This window comes from Tauraco erythrolophus, unplaced genomic scaffold (assembly GCF_009769465.1).
Source record: "Tauraco erythrolophus isolate bTauEry1 unplaced genomic scaffold, bTauEry1.pri scaffold_58_arrow_ctg1, whole genome shotgun sequence".
Lineage (NCBI taxonomy): Eukaryota > Metazoa > Chordata > Aves > Musophagiformes > Musophagidae > Tauraco > Tauraco erythrolophus.
The window spans coordinates 263726-281728 of NW_028238626.1; the positions used below are offsets into that span (position 1 = coordinate 263726).

Consider the following 18003-nt stretch of genomic DNA (forward strand, 5'->3'; position numbering starts at 1 on the left):
ATGCTTGTGCTGCTGCTCTGAGGGTGACAACCACGGGTGCACGCCCGAACCACCGCTCGGGATCTGCCCCTGCTTCTGCTACATCAGAAGGTCGAGCCTGTGCAGCAGGAGCTGGGCAGGAATTACGGCTCTGCTGTGGCCAGCAGGGAGGGTACGGTGCTCAGATATTGCCGTTCACCCTTCGCATCCGAGTGCTCTCCCAGACCAACACCCTCTGCGCTGCAAACACGAGCCACCAAGAAGCCCTCGCCTGCCCCAGCACGGCAGCAGCCCTCGCCCCTCTCTCCCCTCCGCCAGGCTGAAGCCTCTCTGCGTTTCCACTTGGACACGTGAAAACACGGGTTTTCCTCGGAGATTTGGAGAAGCATCAGAGAACCAGGGGTACCCAAGGCACAGGGCAGGAGTACTCACCACCTTCAGCTCAGGCACCGAGCGACTCAGGGTCCATTCCTGGCTGTTCACAAACGAATCTGCAGAACAGAGAGGAGAAATCATCAGGTCAGCGTGATCTCCCTCGAGGTCCTAACGAGGATCCTGCCAAGCTCTCCCTGCTCCCTCCAGGCAGGAGATTTAAGGCTCTTCCCTCCCTCCCACCTGGTCTAGAGGCACGAAGCTGTGTGAGGTCCTGACGGTGCCGGTGCCCAGGGGGCCCTGCAGCTGGAGCTCCGGGCGGGAAGGAGTGGCTGAGCCGAGGGTGGGAAGGCAGCGTGGAGCCCGGGCATGGTGGGCTGGGGACCCTCCCTCCTGCCCCGCAGGAGCACAGGCAGCCCTACAGCAGCACGTGGGGCGGGAAGCACCAGAGAGCGGATGCCGTTTCGGGGGGCACACGCTGTCAGGACCCCAGAACCGAGGGCACATAACGGCGAGAGCAGTGCCGCGAGCACCGCTCCGGCTGCAGGACAGGCGCGTCGCACGCAGCGCGGCTAAAGAGCTGGAGGCACGCTGTAACCTCCGCTTGGGACTGGAATTAATTACGTGCACGTTAAGTCATTTGCAGAACAGTGCAACAGGCGTAAGGAGGTTGGAACCATCGGGCACGGCTTGGAGCGGCGCAGGGAACACCCTCCCTCCTGCCACAGAGATCACACACGCTTCATTTACATCCAAACCATCTCCAGGAGCTGGTCAAACAACAGGCTTCCCAAATCAAACCAGACTCACTGGAGGAGGAGCAAGAGTCTGGAGAACACCTGGAATACCAGAGATCGCCAGCAGCCACTCCTCGCTAAACCGGAGCCTTTCGTTTGCCTTGGACGAGGACGCGCGTCCTCCGCCCAAAGCCGCCGGCTGCCGGGCCGGGAGCCGAACCGAAGGGGCAGCACTTGCGGGATGTTAACGGCGTAAAAATAACACAGGATCTCTGGAGACCGGAAACCTGCGGGAGCACCGCTTCTTCAAGCACCTGCAACGACCCTGCTGCCCTCGCTGCCACCGCCTGTCGCAGAAACGGAAATCGCAGGGAAGACGCGAATCCACGAGACCCAACCACGGGCACCAACCGGGTGCCACCGTGGCTCAGCCGCCACGCGAGGCCGAAGGGGACGATGGCTCCAGACCTGCCCCGCTGCCCCGTCCGCATGGCAGCCACCGGTGCAGGAGCTGCGAGCTGCCCTTGCCCGACCTGGCAGCTGCTCCCTGCCCGCCGCTGCTGCCGGCAGCCCCAACCCCACCACCGCGCTCGCGGTGCGATGCCCAGCGCTCGGCGTCGGCACCGGCACTGCCCAAACCGGCTGGGCGAGCCGGCAGCCACAGGTCTCTGCCGAGTCGGCATTTCGTGCAGGGCTGTGCCAAGCACAGCAGGCTGGAAAGCAGGGCAGCGCAGGAGATGCCACCATACCCTGGCAGGATCAGAGGGCAATGCCAGGCTCTGCAGCCCTGCCAGGAGCCAGCCAATGACTGTCTTCACTCCAGTCATGTTCCTGCTCCCCTAACTCCCACGGGAAGGTCGGACACACGATGGCTGCAAACCTCTATCTCCAGGCTAACGCCTTCTCTCCTCTCTCCCTGCCTCGCCCGGGCACCCGGTGGGGGATGCACAGCCCACAGCTGGGTGGGGAAGAGTCTGCTCCGGCTGCTGGCAGCCGGGGGGCTGGCAGGGGGCCATGCCCCTCATGCCAGTGCATCCACACACTGGTCCTCCACTGCTCGGCATGCACAAGGGAAAAAAAGATGATCCACCTCTGTGCCTTTACCATGGCACTCGTGGCCACAGCGCGCTTCTCCCTTGCGTACAAAAACGGAAGGATACAGAGCTCTGACCATTCACGTGGGAACAAAACACAAGTCTGATGCAGTAACACACGGTTACTTATAACCATCATGAAAAAAATATTCCTCTTGAGAACTTTCATGGTCTCTTGTCTTTCACCTATCCTTTTTTTATTGAATCCCAGATGGTTTGGGGTGGAAGGGACCTCAAGGATCACCCAGTTCCAACCCCCCTGCCATGGCCAGGGACACCCTCCACTACACCAGGTTGCCCAAAGCCCCATCCAACCTGGCCTGGAACACTGCCAGGGATGGGGCAGCCACAGCTTCTCTGGGCAACCCGTGCCAGCGCCTCACCACCCTCAGAAGGAACAATTTCTCCCTTAGATCCCATCGAAATCTCCCCTCTTCCAGTTCAAAGCCATTGCCCCGTGTCCTGTCACTACACACCCTTGTCCAAAGCCCCTCTCCAGCTTTCCCGTAGCCCCTTTAGGCACTGGGAGGTGCTGGAAGGTCTCCCCGGAGCCTTCTCTTCTCCAGGCTGAACAGCCCCAACTCTCCCAGCCTGTCTCCAGAGCAGAGGTGCTCCAGCCCTCCCATCATCTCCGTGGCCTCCTCTGGCCCTGCTCCAGCAGCTCCATGGCCTTCTGCTGTTGGGGACCCCAGAGCTGAAGGCAGCACTGCAGGGGGGTCTCAGGAGAGCAGAGCAGAGGGGCAGAATCCCCTCCCTCGCCCTGCTGCCCACGCTGCTCTGGGTGCAGCCCAGGACACAGTTGGCTTTCTGGGCTGCCAGCGCACGGTGCTGGCTCATGTTGAGCTTCTCATCAACCAACACCCCCAAGTCCTTCTCCTCGGGGCTGCTCTCCATCCAGCCAGAGGCAGACATAAAATCTTTACTAAAACAAGTAGTAAGTTAAGAGGAAAATGGTAAATTCTTGAGCCCTTTCAAACAGGTAACAGCACACCTGGATTTCCAGCTGCATTACTTGGTCTAAAATAGCTGCCACCTCCACCCGTAACTTCTGCTCCGCTGAGTCCCTTTGCCAGGTAACGGCGACAGTTGAAGCACCATCGGTACCGGCTCAGACGAGGCAGCACACTGGCACTGCTGCACCAGACACACCTTGTTCTTGAACCACGAGCAGCTGGCGAAACCCGAGCCAGGCTTTGAGGGGTTCTGAGCGGGGCAGAAGGCAAACGCCATCGTCGGCTTGGCCTCAGGAAAGGGAACAGCCCGGCGCGACAGCTGTGCCCGCATCGTCTCTGCCCTGCAGCGCGCACCAAGACACTGGCACCGCTCCGCACGGTGTAGCTGGAGCTCCCACCGTTGCAAATCATGGCACATGAGCAACAGCCCCGCTGGCGCAAAGGAGTGGGATGGGCACACCGGCAGCAATGCTCTCTCTGTCACCACTCACGCCTGCCCCACGGAGCAGCGGGAGGATGTGCCTGGCACCACCGCTCCAGACCCCTCCAAGCTGCGCAGCGCCCAGCTGGCAGCACCCACCACCCAGGCACCTGCATGCCATGCTCCATCTTCAACACCGGGCTAAGTGGGATGAGACCCTTCCCGTCCGGTCCAGCTCACTGCCTCCAGACCGCAGCTGCCCTTCGTTGCAGGTGGGGTCAGGGCTGTCCCTCCCCCGGGGCTGGGAGTGGAGCTCACTCGAGCAGCAGGCACCGCCTGGCACCGGGAGGTGGGCAGTCACCCGCAGCACGCACGGCTGCTGTTGGGAAATTCACATGCGACCGCAGCTGGACAGAGAGGGTGCTCAGCACCAGGTCTCTCCCTGGCACCACGGGGAGCAGGGTGTCCTCCTGACACTGTCCAGGGGCCGCGGGGGCTGCTGCGTCCCAGCAGCAGCTTCTGCGGAGGGCAGGAGGCTGCCCACCATCGTTAGCCGAGAACACCCGTCTGGATTCGGACGAGGGTCTGCCCAGCCCGGCACACCATCTCCAGCACCTGCTGGCACGTGGGAAACCAGGGAGAGCAGGAACATGGCGAGACCATACTGACCCCCATGTACTTGCGGCTGCTGACTTCTTCAGCACAGGGATCTCCTCTGGTTTGCCTACTTAGCAAACCTCAAAAGATTCTCCTGTGAGTACTTGTTCCATCTCCTTTTAAAACCATACAAAATTTCACTTCCACATTGTTCTTCAGCAAGGAGTTTCAGCCGTATAAATACCCATCCCTTGAAAACCCACCTCCTTCTGTTTTAGGCCTGACCTCACTGGATGCCCCCAGCCCCTGCACTGGGGTGGTGAGCCCACCCCCTCGCCAGCCCAGTTGGCACCGCGCCGCCTCTCACTGCATCCCCTGGTGCAGGGTCTCAGCTGTCGGATCGCTCCTCGTGCAGAAGCTGTGGTGCACCTTCCACCCTCTCTGCTGTCCTCCTCCAGTACCTCCTGTTTAGCAGAAGAGGACACGACCACTGCACAAAGCATCTCACCTGCAGCAGGAGGACAGCAGACGGCTGTGCCAGAAGGTCCCACACGGCTCCAGGGACTGACCCTGCCCGGACCACCCAGCACTTCCCTGCAGGAGAGCCCGCAGTAACAACACGGGGCTCTGCCTGCAGCGTTCGGGGTTGAGACATCCCAGTGGAAGCGCTCACAGAGGTACGGATGAACCCACTCCTATTCCAGTAGCCAGAGGGGTAAAAGCAAGAGCTTACAGACTATGTGACCAAAGGAACGGAGACTAAGGTGGAAGTGGCCTTGAACTGAAGACAGCCATGGGATTTCTTTACAATCACCTGGAAAAGTTACTGAGACACAGATCTTGGAGGGGCCAGTTCCCTCTGTGACCCCTGCAGAGCCAGAGTCCCAGGCCGCAGGATCAGAAGACCCTCGTGCCCACCTGCCATCCCAGGCCGCCCGGCACACACCAACCCTCCCGCTAGCCAACTCCTGCGGGAACAAAAGCGGCTCTCGTTCAGGATGACATCCCACACTGCCTTTAGACTGTCCGTATGGAGCACCGCTCCTCGCACCGACCCGCTCACCCTCTGGCCTCCCCCATGGAGCTGCCTCAGGCGTCTGCTGCCCACGGACCAGGGACGGAGCAGGGCAGCGCCAGGGCGAGGCAGGGAAGCGAGGCGAGGAAGCTGTGCGTGCCCGCGCACCGGGGTGGGCACATGTCCTCTGCCTGTGGCTCGCGGAACGCCTGCGAAGCATCCCAGCGTCTGCGAGAGCGCAGAAGGAGCACCAGGGCGTCCTGCAGGACACCCTCCAACGCCACTTCCCGAAGCATCCGGCTCGCTCCGCAGCAAGTCGTCTTGCGCAGAACAACGGCGGCTAACGAAGGAAAGGGCTCGCACCGAGCTCCCCGGCGCGCCCAGCTGCCGGCACCAACCAGCCCGTCCTCAGTCCTGCCTTCCGACAAGCTTCCTGCAGAGCCTGGGGACTTTCTTTAATGGTACCTGAAAGCTGGAACTCCCCAAAACCAGGAGGCCTTAGCGGCAGCTTCCCCAAGTTACTCCGTTAGTAACGCAGCATTCCCACACACACACTTCCAGCACGCCCTGCAGAGCACGGGGAGCAGCTTGGCTCTGGGTGACAACAGGAAGAAAAGCGAATGCCTTCAGCAGCGGCAGCACCATCACCTCCTGCCCCAAGAGCAGGGTCCAGAAGATGTGGCAGCTCCTGCAGCACCTGAAGAACTGCCACTGCTGAACGCGAAGCCTTGACTTACGCCATTCCCACCCACCACCCAGACAAGGTGCTCCAGACCACCAGCTAATCCAGGAAGGCCCGAGGATCTGGAGCACACCCCGCTCACCCTCACGCGCCAGGCTGGGGTCCACGCCACAGCTGAGCCTTTCAAACCTGTCACTGTAACTGGCCCTCGGTCCTTCCCACACCGCCGCTCCTGCTCCCAGCACGTGCCCACCACCTTCTCCCATCACACCGGGTGGCACACACAGCCCACGCATGCCACACGGACACCTGGGTGACCCACACCCCGTCCCGATGTGCCCATTCAGGCCCAACGCCACCGCGCCGGGCAGCTCTCACGTCAGCCGAACCCCCGCACGTCCTGCAGCCGCTGCGCCCGCGCTCACACAGATGCTCCATCGCTTGGTTTTCAGATGATTCCTCCCCCACCACCGTGTTCTTGCACTCGCTTTCCGCCTCTACCAGCAGCTCCCGCAGCAGCCGTGCGCGGATGACTCCCACGGAGCTGCCAGAAAGGCACCTCAAGAGCAGTTTCTCTCCCACCCGGAACAGCCGCAGGCCACGGACCTGCCTGCCAGAAAACGCTGGCACAACTGGCTGACGTCAGCTTTGTCCATCCCAAGTGTTGATCGTTTGCTCCTAAAACGCAGCACACGGACATCTCCCGGACCCCATCGGTACAAACTGCTGGTGTGATGTTACACACTCCGTGCATCCGTGCGGCTCTTACACACCCACATCAGCGTCAGGCAGGTCCAAGCTCGGAGCTGCAGGAGGTTGGTTTGGGGGTGGAAGTTCCCTCCCTCTGACCACACCATTCCCCTCCCGGGCTGCCAGACCCTCCCCACCTGCGGTGCCTCCGCCACTCCACCGGCTGCACCGAGTGGCGGCAGGTGCCAGGGCTGACACCAGCCTCTCGGGCACCATTCCCCACTGGAAGAGGCAGGAGATCCCTGGCTTCTCCCGGGGAGAAACAGCAGCCAGGTGGAAGCACAGAGCGAGCCACCATGACTCGAGCCGGCGTGACGGCAGATCTCACGCGCTCTCCGAAGCGCAGGCAGGTTCGGCGGCAGCACCTTCCACGCAGTGCCAGAGCCCTGGCACCAGCCTGTTCAGCAGGGATCACCTCCGCTGGGCAGCACCGTAACGAACTGCCTCCCTCGTCACCGGGGCTCACGTGGGCATCAGGGAGCAGCGATTTACTCGATCACCTTCGCTGCCGGACTGGCTGTACCATTTGGTATTTCGCGTTAAAACACGCTCAGCTGCTCTTCCTCCCTCTCCTCCTCGGTACTTGGTGACACAGAGGGACCAGACTGTCAGTGCTCGAACACCATCCCCGGGCACGTCCGACCCCAACGCAGCAGCAGTGGGCTCAGGGCACCGCTGGCACACAGGAGCCTTGGCACAGCCCGACGCCCCACGGACCCGCTGCTGCTGGTCCCACCGCTGCTGGTCCCACCGCTGCGGCCAAGGCCAGGGAGGACAGGGCTGGCCGGGCAGAGGGGACGGCTCGCCTGGGACGAGGCGCAGCAGGTTCATCTGCCTGGTGGTGCAGAAGCACTGGTGCCAGACACCTTTGGTCTCCACACACAGCAACCAATAATTAACCGACTCGTTATCCGAGCCGCTGTGGAACTAACTCGGACACTGAACCCCTGGACGGTAAACCCGGCCTTGAAGCCGGGTCAGAGGCTGAGCAAACACAGCAGTGCCCACACAAACCACGTTCCAAGGTGCCCACCTGCCCGCGCACACAGGTGCAGGGCAGCAGAGTGCAACGTGCCGGGGCGCAGCCACCTCCTCCAGGCCAGGCGCGATGGCAACGGTGGCAGAGAGAGATTTCTCCAGGTGCAGGACCAACATGGGCAAGGCCAGTGTTCCCATCCAGAGAGCTCAGCCAGCATGGACACCTGCGCAGGACATGAACTTAGCACGGATTATCCAGCCGGAGCTTTAGCTACTCAGCAGCAGTGAAAGGAGGGATTTGTGTCTCTCTGGGAAACAAGGGCATCATTACCAACTACTGCCCCTGCTCCTCAGCTGTGCCACGCGTGGCAGCAGCCGGTGCCATAGCACCACGTACGCTCTGCAGCGCACAGGCTTCCCAACAGCCGCACGTTTTAAGCCTCTTGGCACCTTCCAGTCCACACACAGGGAGCAAGGAACGCACCAAACGCTCCCTGCTCTGACAGCCGGCCAGGGTCTGCCCAACGGGACAACCCGGCAGAGCTCGTGACGTGGACAGACAGGCGACCCACTGCTTCCCCAGCACAAGCGCTCTGTGGGGACCTACCTCGCCCATAAATCCTGTTCCGAATTTGTCTGCCCTCAGCTCCAGCCATTTAACCCCACGAGCCACGGCAGGTTAACATGAAAAAGCACTGGTTTTCACGTTTCCTCTTCCTGTGGACCCCTGCAGACTGTAGTCAGAACACTTCTGCACACATCTCCTCCGATTTCATCCAGAGAATTAGACCTTTCAGATCAGTGTCCCAACAACTCCTCCCTTGATACTTTCCAAACTTCTTCAGTTTTTCTGAAGTGTGGACACCAGAGTGGATTCAGCATCGCAGCCTCTAAACCCACCATGACATCTCCACTTCTCACCAACACTCCCAGCTAAGCTGAGGCAGGTACCAACAAGAGATGGTACATATCATTATCTACTCAATTCGCTACGCAAACTCCCACCTTATTATTGTAAAAACATCCCCCTCTTCTCCTAGTAATCCTCCCTCACACGTCCTCCACGTTAGTACTCTGCGGGACTAAACACCAAACCGGAGAGTAAAGGGAGTCACCTTAAACCTTAAAGCACTTTAAAAAGCAGAGCATCTTTCTGGGAGAGGGAGTATGGTTGTGAGAAACACCTCCCGCGCTGTCGGAGATGCTGTATCCACCACACGATCCCTCCATACAGAGGGAAAGCTCCAGTCCCAGATCAGCCCAGTTTTTCCAAGCCTGTGCCTATCACAGGGCTTCTTCAGCACCGCAACAGCCGGTACCTCCATACCTAAAAACATTCCTCTGAACCACTGAGCACGACTATTTGGGGTCAGTCCAACCTGGCCAAGCTCTGTGTTGACTTTGCTCTCCAGCTCCAAGGGCTCTTGCCTTCTCTCGGTGCACCAGCAGCAGATCCCACCCGCTGTCAGCCTCCCCCCTGCCACACACAGACCAGCTCTTTAAGTCTCTTCTGGGTGACAAACTCCACATTCCCCAATCACTCCTCCCTGTGCTTGGTCCCAGCTGAACCCTTCCATCAGCAGGGAGCGAATGCTCCCCACACAGTCCAAAGGTCTCCGCAGGGCTGTGGGAGCAGCACTGAGACCGTCCTCCCGATTCTCCGTTGGGACGCACTTTTTGGCCCTCGGGATGTCTGCACAGCTGCTGCAGTGCGGGACGGGTATCTCAGCTTGCTATGAACAAAATACTCCAGGTACTGGAAACGGTAGCAGTGCTGGCTTGCACCTCCGCCCAGACTCACAGATCCAGCTTTTCCAAAGAGCTGATAACCACAACTGCAGCTGCACCCCGTCGGGAGGGCGTGTTGGGGCTGTAGCAAGAGCTTTCCTGGGGCTAAGGGGAGCAGCACCCGCAGAGAGCATCAAAGCTTCTGAAACATCGAGAGGGTGTCGAGAGATCTCCTGAGCTGCAGCATGCAGCAAGTCCGTGCTGGAGCAGCACTAAGGTTGTGCACCTCCAACCCATGGTGTCCTGGCTCTGGAGGCTCACGGCTCCCACCGGCGAGAGCCCAAGCCCACGGCCCCACAGGCGGAGTGGAGAGATAGTGGGGAGACAGGACATAGGACAGGTCGAGCAACAGCGGTTTTGGTCTGCAGACTTCACCGCTGCTTCTCCACATCTCGTGTCCCCAGGAGGACACGGCTCGACCGGGTGCCGAGGCCTGTACTGGGTAACGGCTAGGTAACGGCAAAACCAGTGTTCTGAGCCAAGACCAGTGCGTGAACTCTGCAGCTCCAGCAAGCAGAGCTCGCCCTGCCGCAATGAGCCACGTTCCCAGAGGCAGTCCGGAAAGGTCATCCTCAAGCGTGTGCCTCCAGTACAAGCCACTGTGGCAAACACTAGTCCCCCTGGCAAGCAGTGGTCTCGCAGTAGCAGGCTGATCGCTGATGAGAGGGCTCCGAGCCCTCCCCAGCAAAGCCTCAGGAAGCTCTCCAGCTTACGGACCCAAAGGGAGCCCTACCCGTCCCAGCAGAGCCGCCAGGTGAGGGCTGAGGACACCAACACAAGCACTTTAACCTCAGCTGCTCCCCTGGGAACGCGGCCGCCGGGCCGGCTGCTGCTGGCGCAGCTCCGGCTGGAAGCCACCGGCAAGCAGGAACAGGCCCCCCGCTGCACGGGCAGAGCCTGGCCCTCCCTGCCCGGATACACCCACATTCCCCAGCCATGAGCGCAGCCTCCCCTCGCCTGGGAACCTCCCGCCACCCAGCCAGCACCCAGCACCCAGCCCCGGGCACCCCTGCCAGCAGCACGGCCTCCCAGGAGGAGCGGAGCAGCAGCATCCCATCCCCTTGTCTCTGAGTGCGCAAAGGCAGCCTTGGCCACCCGGAGCCTCCAAGACCTTTCCCTGGAACGCAGCGAGCCCCAGGGACAAGGGGGACGGGCAGGAAGAGCCCCTCGAGCTCCCTGCACAGCACCTGCATGGCAGCAGAGCGCGGGATGCCCGCGGTGCTGCTCCTGCACGGGTCCCCGGAGCCCAGCCCTCTGGAAAGCCGCCTGGGCACAAAGCTCCTCTTGGCAGCCGCTGCCTTGGGAGCCCACAGATTCCTTGGGGAACTCACCAGCCCCAGTCCATCCGGCTGGCATGTGAGCCAAGCCAGGGAACTGCCTCTGCAATGTCCAGAGCTGCAATGGAAAGCCGGAGAGGTTCGGAGGCGCCAGAAAGCAGCTGCCCTGCCTCCCCGAGAGCCAAAATCCAGCTGCCCTGCCTCCCCGAGAGCCAAAATCCAGCTGCCCTGCCTCCCCGAGAGCCAAAATCCAGCTGCCCTGCCTCCCGAGAGCCAAAATCCAGCTGCCCTGCCTCCCCGAGAGTCAAAATCCAGCTGCCCTGCCTCCCCAAGAGCCAAAATCCAGCTGCCCTGCCTCCCCGAGAGCCAAAATCCAGCTGCCCTGCCTCCCCGAGAGCCAAAATCCAGCTGCCCTGCCTCCCTGAGAGCCAAAATCCAGCTGCCCTGCCTCCCTGAGAGCCAAAATCCAGCTGCCCTGCCTCCCCGAGAGCCAAAATCCAGCTGCCCTGCCTCCCTGAGAGCAGCGGATCCCGGCCCAGCCCCCAGCTCCGTGCGCGCAGGCTGGCACTCAATGCCTTAAAAAGCCTGAGGATGCTGTTGTGGCCTCCCAGCCCCGGCCAGGCGGCACGGCTCACCCGCACACCCGCTTCTGCAGGGCTGGGCCGGGCACAGGACAGCGCACACGGGCACAGGACAGCGCACACGGGCACAGGCAGCACAGCCCTAGCACGAGCCAACAGCCCACGGCGGCAAGGCCGAACACTCGACCGTCGCGCACCCAACGGCTGCTTCAGCTGCCAGTCTCCATCGCATGCCCAGTCCTGCGCTCTGTCCCTCTGCCACACCGCTCGGGATGCCACCGCGGCTCTCGGCAGGCTGCCCCGCACCCAGCGAGCACCGCCGTGCTCCTGAACACCTGGAAGACCCCAGCAGAGCGTCCATCACCCAGACACAACCTGGCACCAGGGAGCGGCTCACAGGAGGGAGGTGCCGGCCCGTTTCTGCGCTCCCCCAGCCCCTCGTGCTGCTCGGCACCTCTGCTCCGGCCATCTCCCCAACAGCTCAGCACTTGTTCGGGAGCCCACTAACGGGACCTCTCTGCCCCCTCACCAAGTCTCAGTTCCGTCTGCTCCCAACGCCGCTGCACGAGGCTCAGCTCTCCCTGCCCTTCCTGGGATGCCACGGGGGCAAGAAGGACGTGGGACGCACGCGCCCAGCTCCCAGGCATCTGGCCAGCAAGGGAACCCAGTCCGCGGAGCATCTCCTCCCAGCCAGCTGTGCTGCAGCTCCTTCAGCATTTACCACGATGGCAGTGCCCACAGCCACCGGGCACCGTGGTGCTGAATAGCCCCAGGAACGCTCACGCAACCTCGCTACAGCTGAACCTTCCTGAGCACAAACCCCACAGAGCACCGGGACGCAATCGGGTGCCCATGACCAGTCCAGCACCTCAGCTGGAACGGGACACGGCTGCCCATCCCCGTAGACCCCGCAGGGGCAGGGGGGCTCTCGCCAGGCCAGCACCGCTCCTGCGCTCACTTACCCAGCGCTCGCAGCGGCCCGCCGCCCAGGAAGATGGGTTCGGCAGCGCCGTGGGGGTCCTTGGGGCACGCGCTGCCGGTGCCTCCGCGCTCTCGCCTTCGGAAGCGGCTCGTGAGGAGTTTCCAGAGTCCCCCTGCCTGCCCGGGGTCGGCGTGCAGCCTGCCCCCGACCCTGGCCAGCTCCGGGTAGAGCAGGTCCCGCTTGCTGGGGCAGGTGTGCAGGGAGCTGGCGTCCCCCTCGCTCTTGGTGCGGAGGCGCGCGGGGCGCAGCAGGCCCCCCGACTCCGACCGCCGCAGCTCGTGGCCCCGGCGCAGGCGGAAGCTGAAGCTCTTGCGCAGGGAGCTGAAGTTCTTCCTGGGGCCGGGGCTACTCCGGCCGCTGCCCCCGAAGAGGTTCCAGCGGCGGCTGCCCCACAGCGAGCCCCCCCGGAGGAAGCCGGGGCTCTCGGCGGGGGGCGGCTGCTGGGCCGACGGCAGGAAAGTCATGCTGCTGGGGCGCGGGCGCTGCGCCCCGTCGGGCGCGGCCAGCAGGGCCGCCGTGCCCTCGCCCTCGGCCGCCGGCCCCTGGCGGCGAGGCGAGCGCAGCCTGAAGAAGTCCAGGAGGCTGCCGCGGGCGCGGGCGGGGGGCGGCGGGGCGAGCAGGGCGCCGGCCGCCAGCCCGCCGCCCGCCGCGCAGAAGCTCTTGGGCCGCCGCCGCTGCTGCTGGGCGGCCTTGAGGGCGGCCTGGACGGCGGGGACGCCCTGCAGGTCCAGCGACTCGCAGACGCTGACGGCGCGGCGGGGGCTCGGCCGCGGGGGGCCCCGGCCCGCCTCGCTCCAGCGCCAGCGCTCCGCCATCGTCAGCTGCGGGGCGGCCCCATGGCCCCGGGCCGCCCGCCCCGGGCAGGCGGCGCAGCGGGACCCCGCACGCCGCCCGCTGCCTGCCGGCTCCCACGCCGCGCCGGCATGTCCGGGCCGCGCTCCGGCGCGCCGCCAGCGCGGGGCTGGGCCCGCCCCGGAACGGGGCCGGGGATGGGGCCGGGGCCGCCCCGCGACCGCCTCGCCCGCCCACGGCGCCCCGGGCGAGCAGGCGCTGCCCTTCGCCCGGCCCCGGCCCCGCGCACGGGCCGCGGGGCCGTCCCGGGGCGGCGCTCACGCCTCCCCCCGCGGCGCCCGGCTGCAGCCCCGGGGCAGGGCCGTGCCACCGCCCGGCCGCGCTCAGTGCCCGCAGCACCAGCCTGCGCCCGGAGAGCGGCGGCGCCGCCCGGCCGGCCCGCACCCGCCATGCCGGGGCGCTCCCCGCCCGGCCCGGCCTGGGCCCCACCGACCGCCGGGCAGGGCCGCCCCGGGCCGCCCGCACCGCCCGCCGGGGCCGGGCTCGGAGCCCCCTCGCCGCGGGGCCGGCAATGCCCGCCAGGGGGCGCCGTGCTCCCGCTCGCCGCTGCCGCCGTGCGCCCCCTGGCGGCTCCGGTGGGCGGCACCGGGGCACACACCGCACCGCCCCCGGGGCACCGGGGCACACACCCGCACTTCCCCCGGGGCACACACCGCACCGCCCCCGGGGCACCGGGGCACACACCCGCACTTCCCCCAGGGCACACACCGCCCCGCCCCCGGGCACACACGGAACCGCCCCCGGGGCACCGGGGCACACACCCGCACTTCCCCCGGGGCACACACCGCCCCGCCCCCGGGGCACACACGGAACCGCCCCCGGGGCACCGGGGCACACACCCGCACGTCCCCCGGGGCACACACCCACACCGCCCCGTACAGCGGGAGCCCCGGCGCTGACCCCGCTCTCCGCAGGAGCGTGCGGTGCTTCGTGCGTAACCGCCCCGCGGGTCCCCCTCCGCCCAGACCCCGGGCCCCGCCGCGCCGTCCCTCCCTCCCCCGCGCCCCCGGGATCCGGCCGCTGCCTCACCGGCCGCTCGCCGCCCGCTCCCCGGGCCCCGGTCCGCGTCCCGCCCGCAAACACCACCAGCGGCTGCCGCGGGGCTCTTCCCGCACCGCCCACGATGGTGCCGAACGGCCGCGCTGCGCTCAGGAACCGTGAAAAGCCTCAGCACCGACACCCCGAGCCCCCCGGCCACGGCGGCGGCGGGAGCAGTGAGACGAGCATAACCACCTACCAGAGCTTCGCTCCTCTCCTGTGCCAGGGCACGCGTTTTCCCTTGATCCCACGCACCACCGTTCAGCTCTGCCCCCCCTTCCAGGCCCTTCTTCCAGAGCCCCCAGTGCAGCACCTCCTCCACCTCTACCCTGGCAACCCCCAACTTTGCTGCCTGCAGCACAGTCCCTGTCTCCAGCATCGCCCCAGGATCATCCTCCTCCTTTTTCCTAATGTGTTTTCCCTCTCCCTGGCGTTCCTGCTCCTCTGTGCAGGCATGAGCTGTGCTCCCTCTGGGGAGATAAAAAAAAAAAAAAAAAGATGCTTGGCTCCCCTCTTAAACGATTTTTACCTTTCCGAAAGCTCTGTCTGCTAAACCAGCCCAGGTCTTCTCCTGCCTCTCAAGGACTCTCCAGGGAACACATTAGTACCTGCACCTCCTTTTCCCCTTCTTTATCCAGGAGTCTTTGACTCCACAGCCTCGACTCTTCCGAAATCCCACCACCTTTTTGGACTTTGCCCTGCTTTGATCTCTCATCCTCCTTCACTCAGGATTTTCTTGAGCAACACCCCGTCTCCTCTCCAGTGGCCTGTGGAAGCACACAGCCCTGGTCACTGCCGGCAGCCCCAGGACACAGCCAAATCCCACCACGCCAGGCGGCATCACCAGCTTCAGCCTTTCCCCTCCCCACAGCACCTCAGCCGAGCCCCTTCTTCTCCCTCCTCCGTCCTCTCCTAAGCCCACAGGACCCACCATGCATCTCCCCTTCCACCGCTGCCCCAGTAGCACAGATCACCAGCACCCCACTGCATAAGCAGAGCGACTGCCCAGCAGCCTCCTCCCTCAGCCGGAGGAACTTCTCTTCCCTCGACTTTTCTGCCCCTTTCAGACGGCAAACCCGTAATCCGGCAGCACGCCCTCCCAGCTGCACGGTGCCAAGCACAGGGAGCAGCTACCCAGGCCGAGGATCCGCTCAAAGACGCCCCTCCCCACACCACGTCAGTGCTCTCTGGGCAGAAGACGGGAGGCATCCAGCTCCCCTCCCTCCCAGGCCAACGGGCACCGATGTCTGGAACTGAGCAGAAGGCGCCTGACAACCCGCCAAAGCCACGGCTCTGCCATCTGTGCCAAGGTCACGGGAACGCACGAGCTGCCAGACTGGATCCGACCCTCACCCGCATCATCTGCTGTCCTGTCTCCCCAGAGCAGCCGCACTGCAGCGAGGAGCGAGGAATTCTGCAGGAAGCAATTATGAGGGAATGTCTTCCAAAGAGCGCCGGACACCAGGCGAGGCTGGCTGCGGAGACCGCGGTGTCTCCAGCCCCAGAGATGTCAGAACCGATGGCACAGGCGCCTGTCAGGAGAAATTCAGATGCAGGCAACCAGCCTTCGGGCAGGGAACCAGACCAGGAACCTCACATGCTCCTTCCCAGCCACGCTTTGCACAGCTCCTTGCTCCCAGGGATTGGAAGTTGTTCCTGTAATGAAGTGGGACCATCTATATTCATCCCTTCCCAAAATCCTGGGTTTAACGTTTACTGTAACAACGCCAGATGGTACACCTTCTGCACCAATCTCATCTTTCTTAAATGTTCTGGCAAGTTCTGGGCTTGAAGGTGTCACTGAATCACAGAAGCATCTGCTGGAAGAGATGCTGTACCACAGACTCCCGTGCCGAGGTGGGATCAGACATGTGTGGACCACCCCGACAGGCATCTGCCTGACCCATCCTTAATGACCTCCTGCCCGGCACTGCTCCGTCCTCACTGCTCCCCTTCTTCCTCCTCCCACCATCGTGCCCCAATCCCCTCGCCCACACACAGTGCCAATTCCTTCTGCCATCCCCTCGCTGGCTGGGCAGAGCAGCAGACTGCATCCCTCCCCACAACCTCAAACACACTGGGAAGCACGGAGCTCCCCTCAACTGACCACGTCTCCTTCGCTGTCCCACCGAGGATCGTATTTTTAAAGCTGTTAATGCTTTTAAAGCACTCCCTTCAACCCTCCATGCTGTCTACCGCCTTTTTGTTAAAGGCAGTGCCAGAACCTGGGCACAACATTCACTGGGGCCTCCAGCAGCGCTGAGAAGAAACACACACACAGCATCCGTCTTGCACATCCCAGGAAGATATTGGTCTTTACTACAGTAATAACAATATTTTTACCTAATTAGCCTGTTATGAGGCAAAGGTTTCCATATGCTACGTGCACTGATATGATCCCCTTGGCATTATTCCTACAGAAAGAACAAAAGACAGAATCCTAGAATGGTTTGGGTTGGAAGGGACCTCAAAGACCATCCAGTTCCAACCCCCCTGCCATGGGCAGGGACACCCTCCACTACACCAGGTTGCCCAAAGCCCCATCCAACCTGGCCTGGAACACTGCCAGGGATGGGGCAGCCACAGCTTCTCTGGGCAACCTGTGCCAGTGCCTCACCACCCTCAGAGGGAAGAATTTCTTCCTCAGATCCCATCGAAATCTCCCCTCTTTCAGTTTAAAGCCATTGCCCCTTGTCCTATCACTACACGCCCTTGTAAAAAGTCCCTCTCCAGTTTTCCCGTAGGCCCCCTTTAAGTACTGGAAGGCTGCAATACTGGAAGGCTGCAATACTGGAAGGCTGCAGGCATCCGGAATAGCATAAAACAGAGCCTCAAATACAACTTGAGGTGGCAGAGGGCTGCGGGCAGGGCGCTTGCACCCAAGGAAGGGCTCAAATCCCACCAGATCCGACAGCACGTGGGCTCTGGCTGCCTCTTCAGCCACCATGGCTGAAACAGCAACCGACGGAGGAACTGCTCCGAGACCGAGACCAGGAAACCAGAAGGCACCGGTGTTGAGGGACAGCACCGCTGAAACATGCCCACGCACCTCTACGCACCTCTTCTCGGGCAGTTTACTCTGCCATTCCACGGGGTCTGGCGGGTGCCGCAGGCATCTCTCATGCAAACGAAAGACGACAACTCGCTCGCCCGGCGGGAAGGCGGCTGCTGCCGGAGTCCCTGTGCCACGCAGGCCTGCGGAAGCAGACGCGCTCCAAGAGCCAGGATCTAACAGGAACATCATTGTGCTTCTGCAACCCAGACCTGGGGCAGGTGCCTGGGGACAGGAGCGAGTTCATCTCTTACCAGTCCTCGTGTGAGTCACCCTCATGTTACAAATATTATGGCGATGAACATCTGGCTCAAATTAACAGAAAGCCGTGAGAAGCCAAACAACAGCTGCACTGGAAGACAGTCCGAAAGTCAGGGAACTTTCCACTGCTGGCTGGTCCCCAGTGTGAAGTTCAGGGTGGAGCCCCAAAACGGAAAAGCAGCCTGAACCGGGACTGCTCAAACGCTCCGCTGCACTCCACCAGACCTAACTGGCACCAGCATTTCTGCTCCAGCTGTCTGCAGATGCCAAGGCTTCGCTGCAAGGGGACGCTCAGCCTGGAGGATGGGACAGCTGCGCTCACCATCCCACCCGGGCCTGACGGTGCTGCGGCTCTACAGAGGGGCCCAACTCCGGGAGACCCACCGCGGCGAGACACACGTCCAGCGCGGCCGAGGGACCGGCACTGCGGCGTCTAAGAAGCCCCAGCAGCTGGGGTGGAGGGATGGAGCTCCCGGCACAGACGGAGCTGTAGGTTTTCAGGACCCTGGCAGCAGGCGGGTGCCCGCAACAGACCAGGAGGGCAGGACAGACACCAGTCAGCACCAGGACCTCTGTGCTAGCGGGGCCGCAGAG

The 18003-nt window shown here is 63.2% G+C and overlaps 1 protein-coding gene across 4 annotated transcripts in view; it reads right to left on the reverse strand.

Annotated features, from left to right (window-relative positions):
* Positions 1-18003, reverse strand: part of AGAP3 (ArfGAP with GTPase domain, ankyrin repeat and PH domain 3) — a 142599-nt gene that overhangs the window by 88395 nt on the left and 36201 nt on the right. For 3 of the 4 annotated variants that reach the window (XM_086630885.1, XM_086630887.1, XM_086630886.1), the window contains exon 2: positions 412-470. In XM_086630885.1, the coding sequence (XP_086487011.1) occupies positions 412-470 (59 nt within the window). Of the gene's footprint in view, positions 1-411; positions 471-12186; positions 13022-18003 lie in introns of those variants that run through there. The other variant, XM_086630883.1, reaches the window with a different exon arrangement.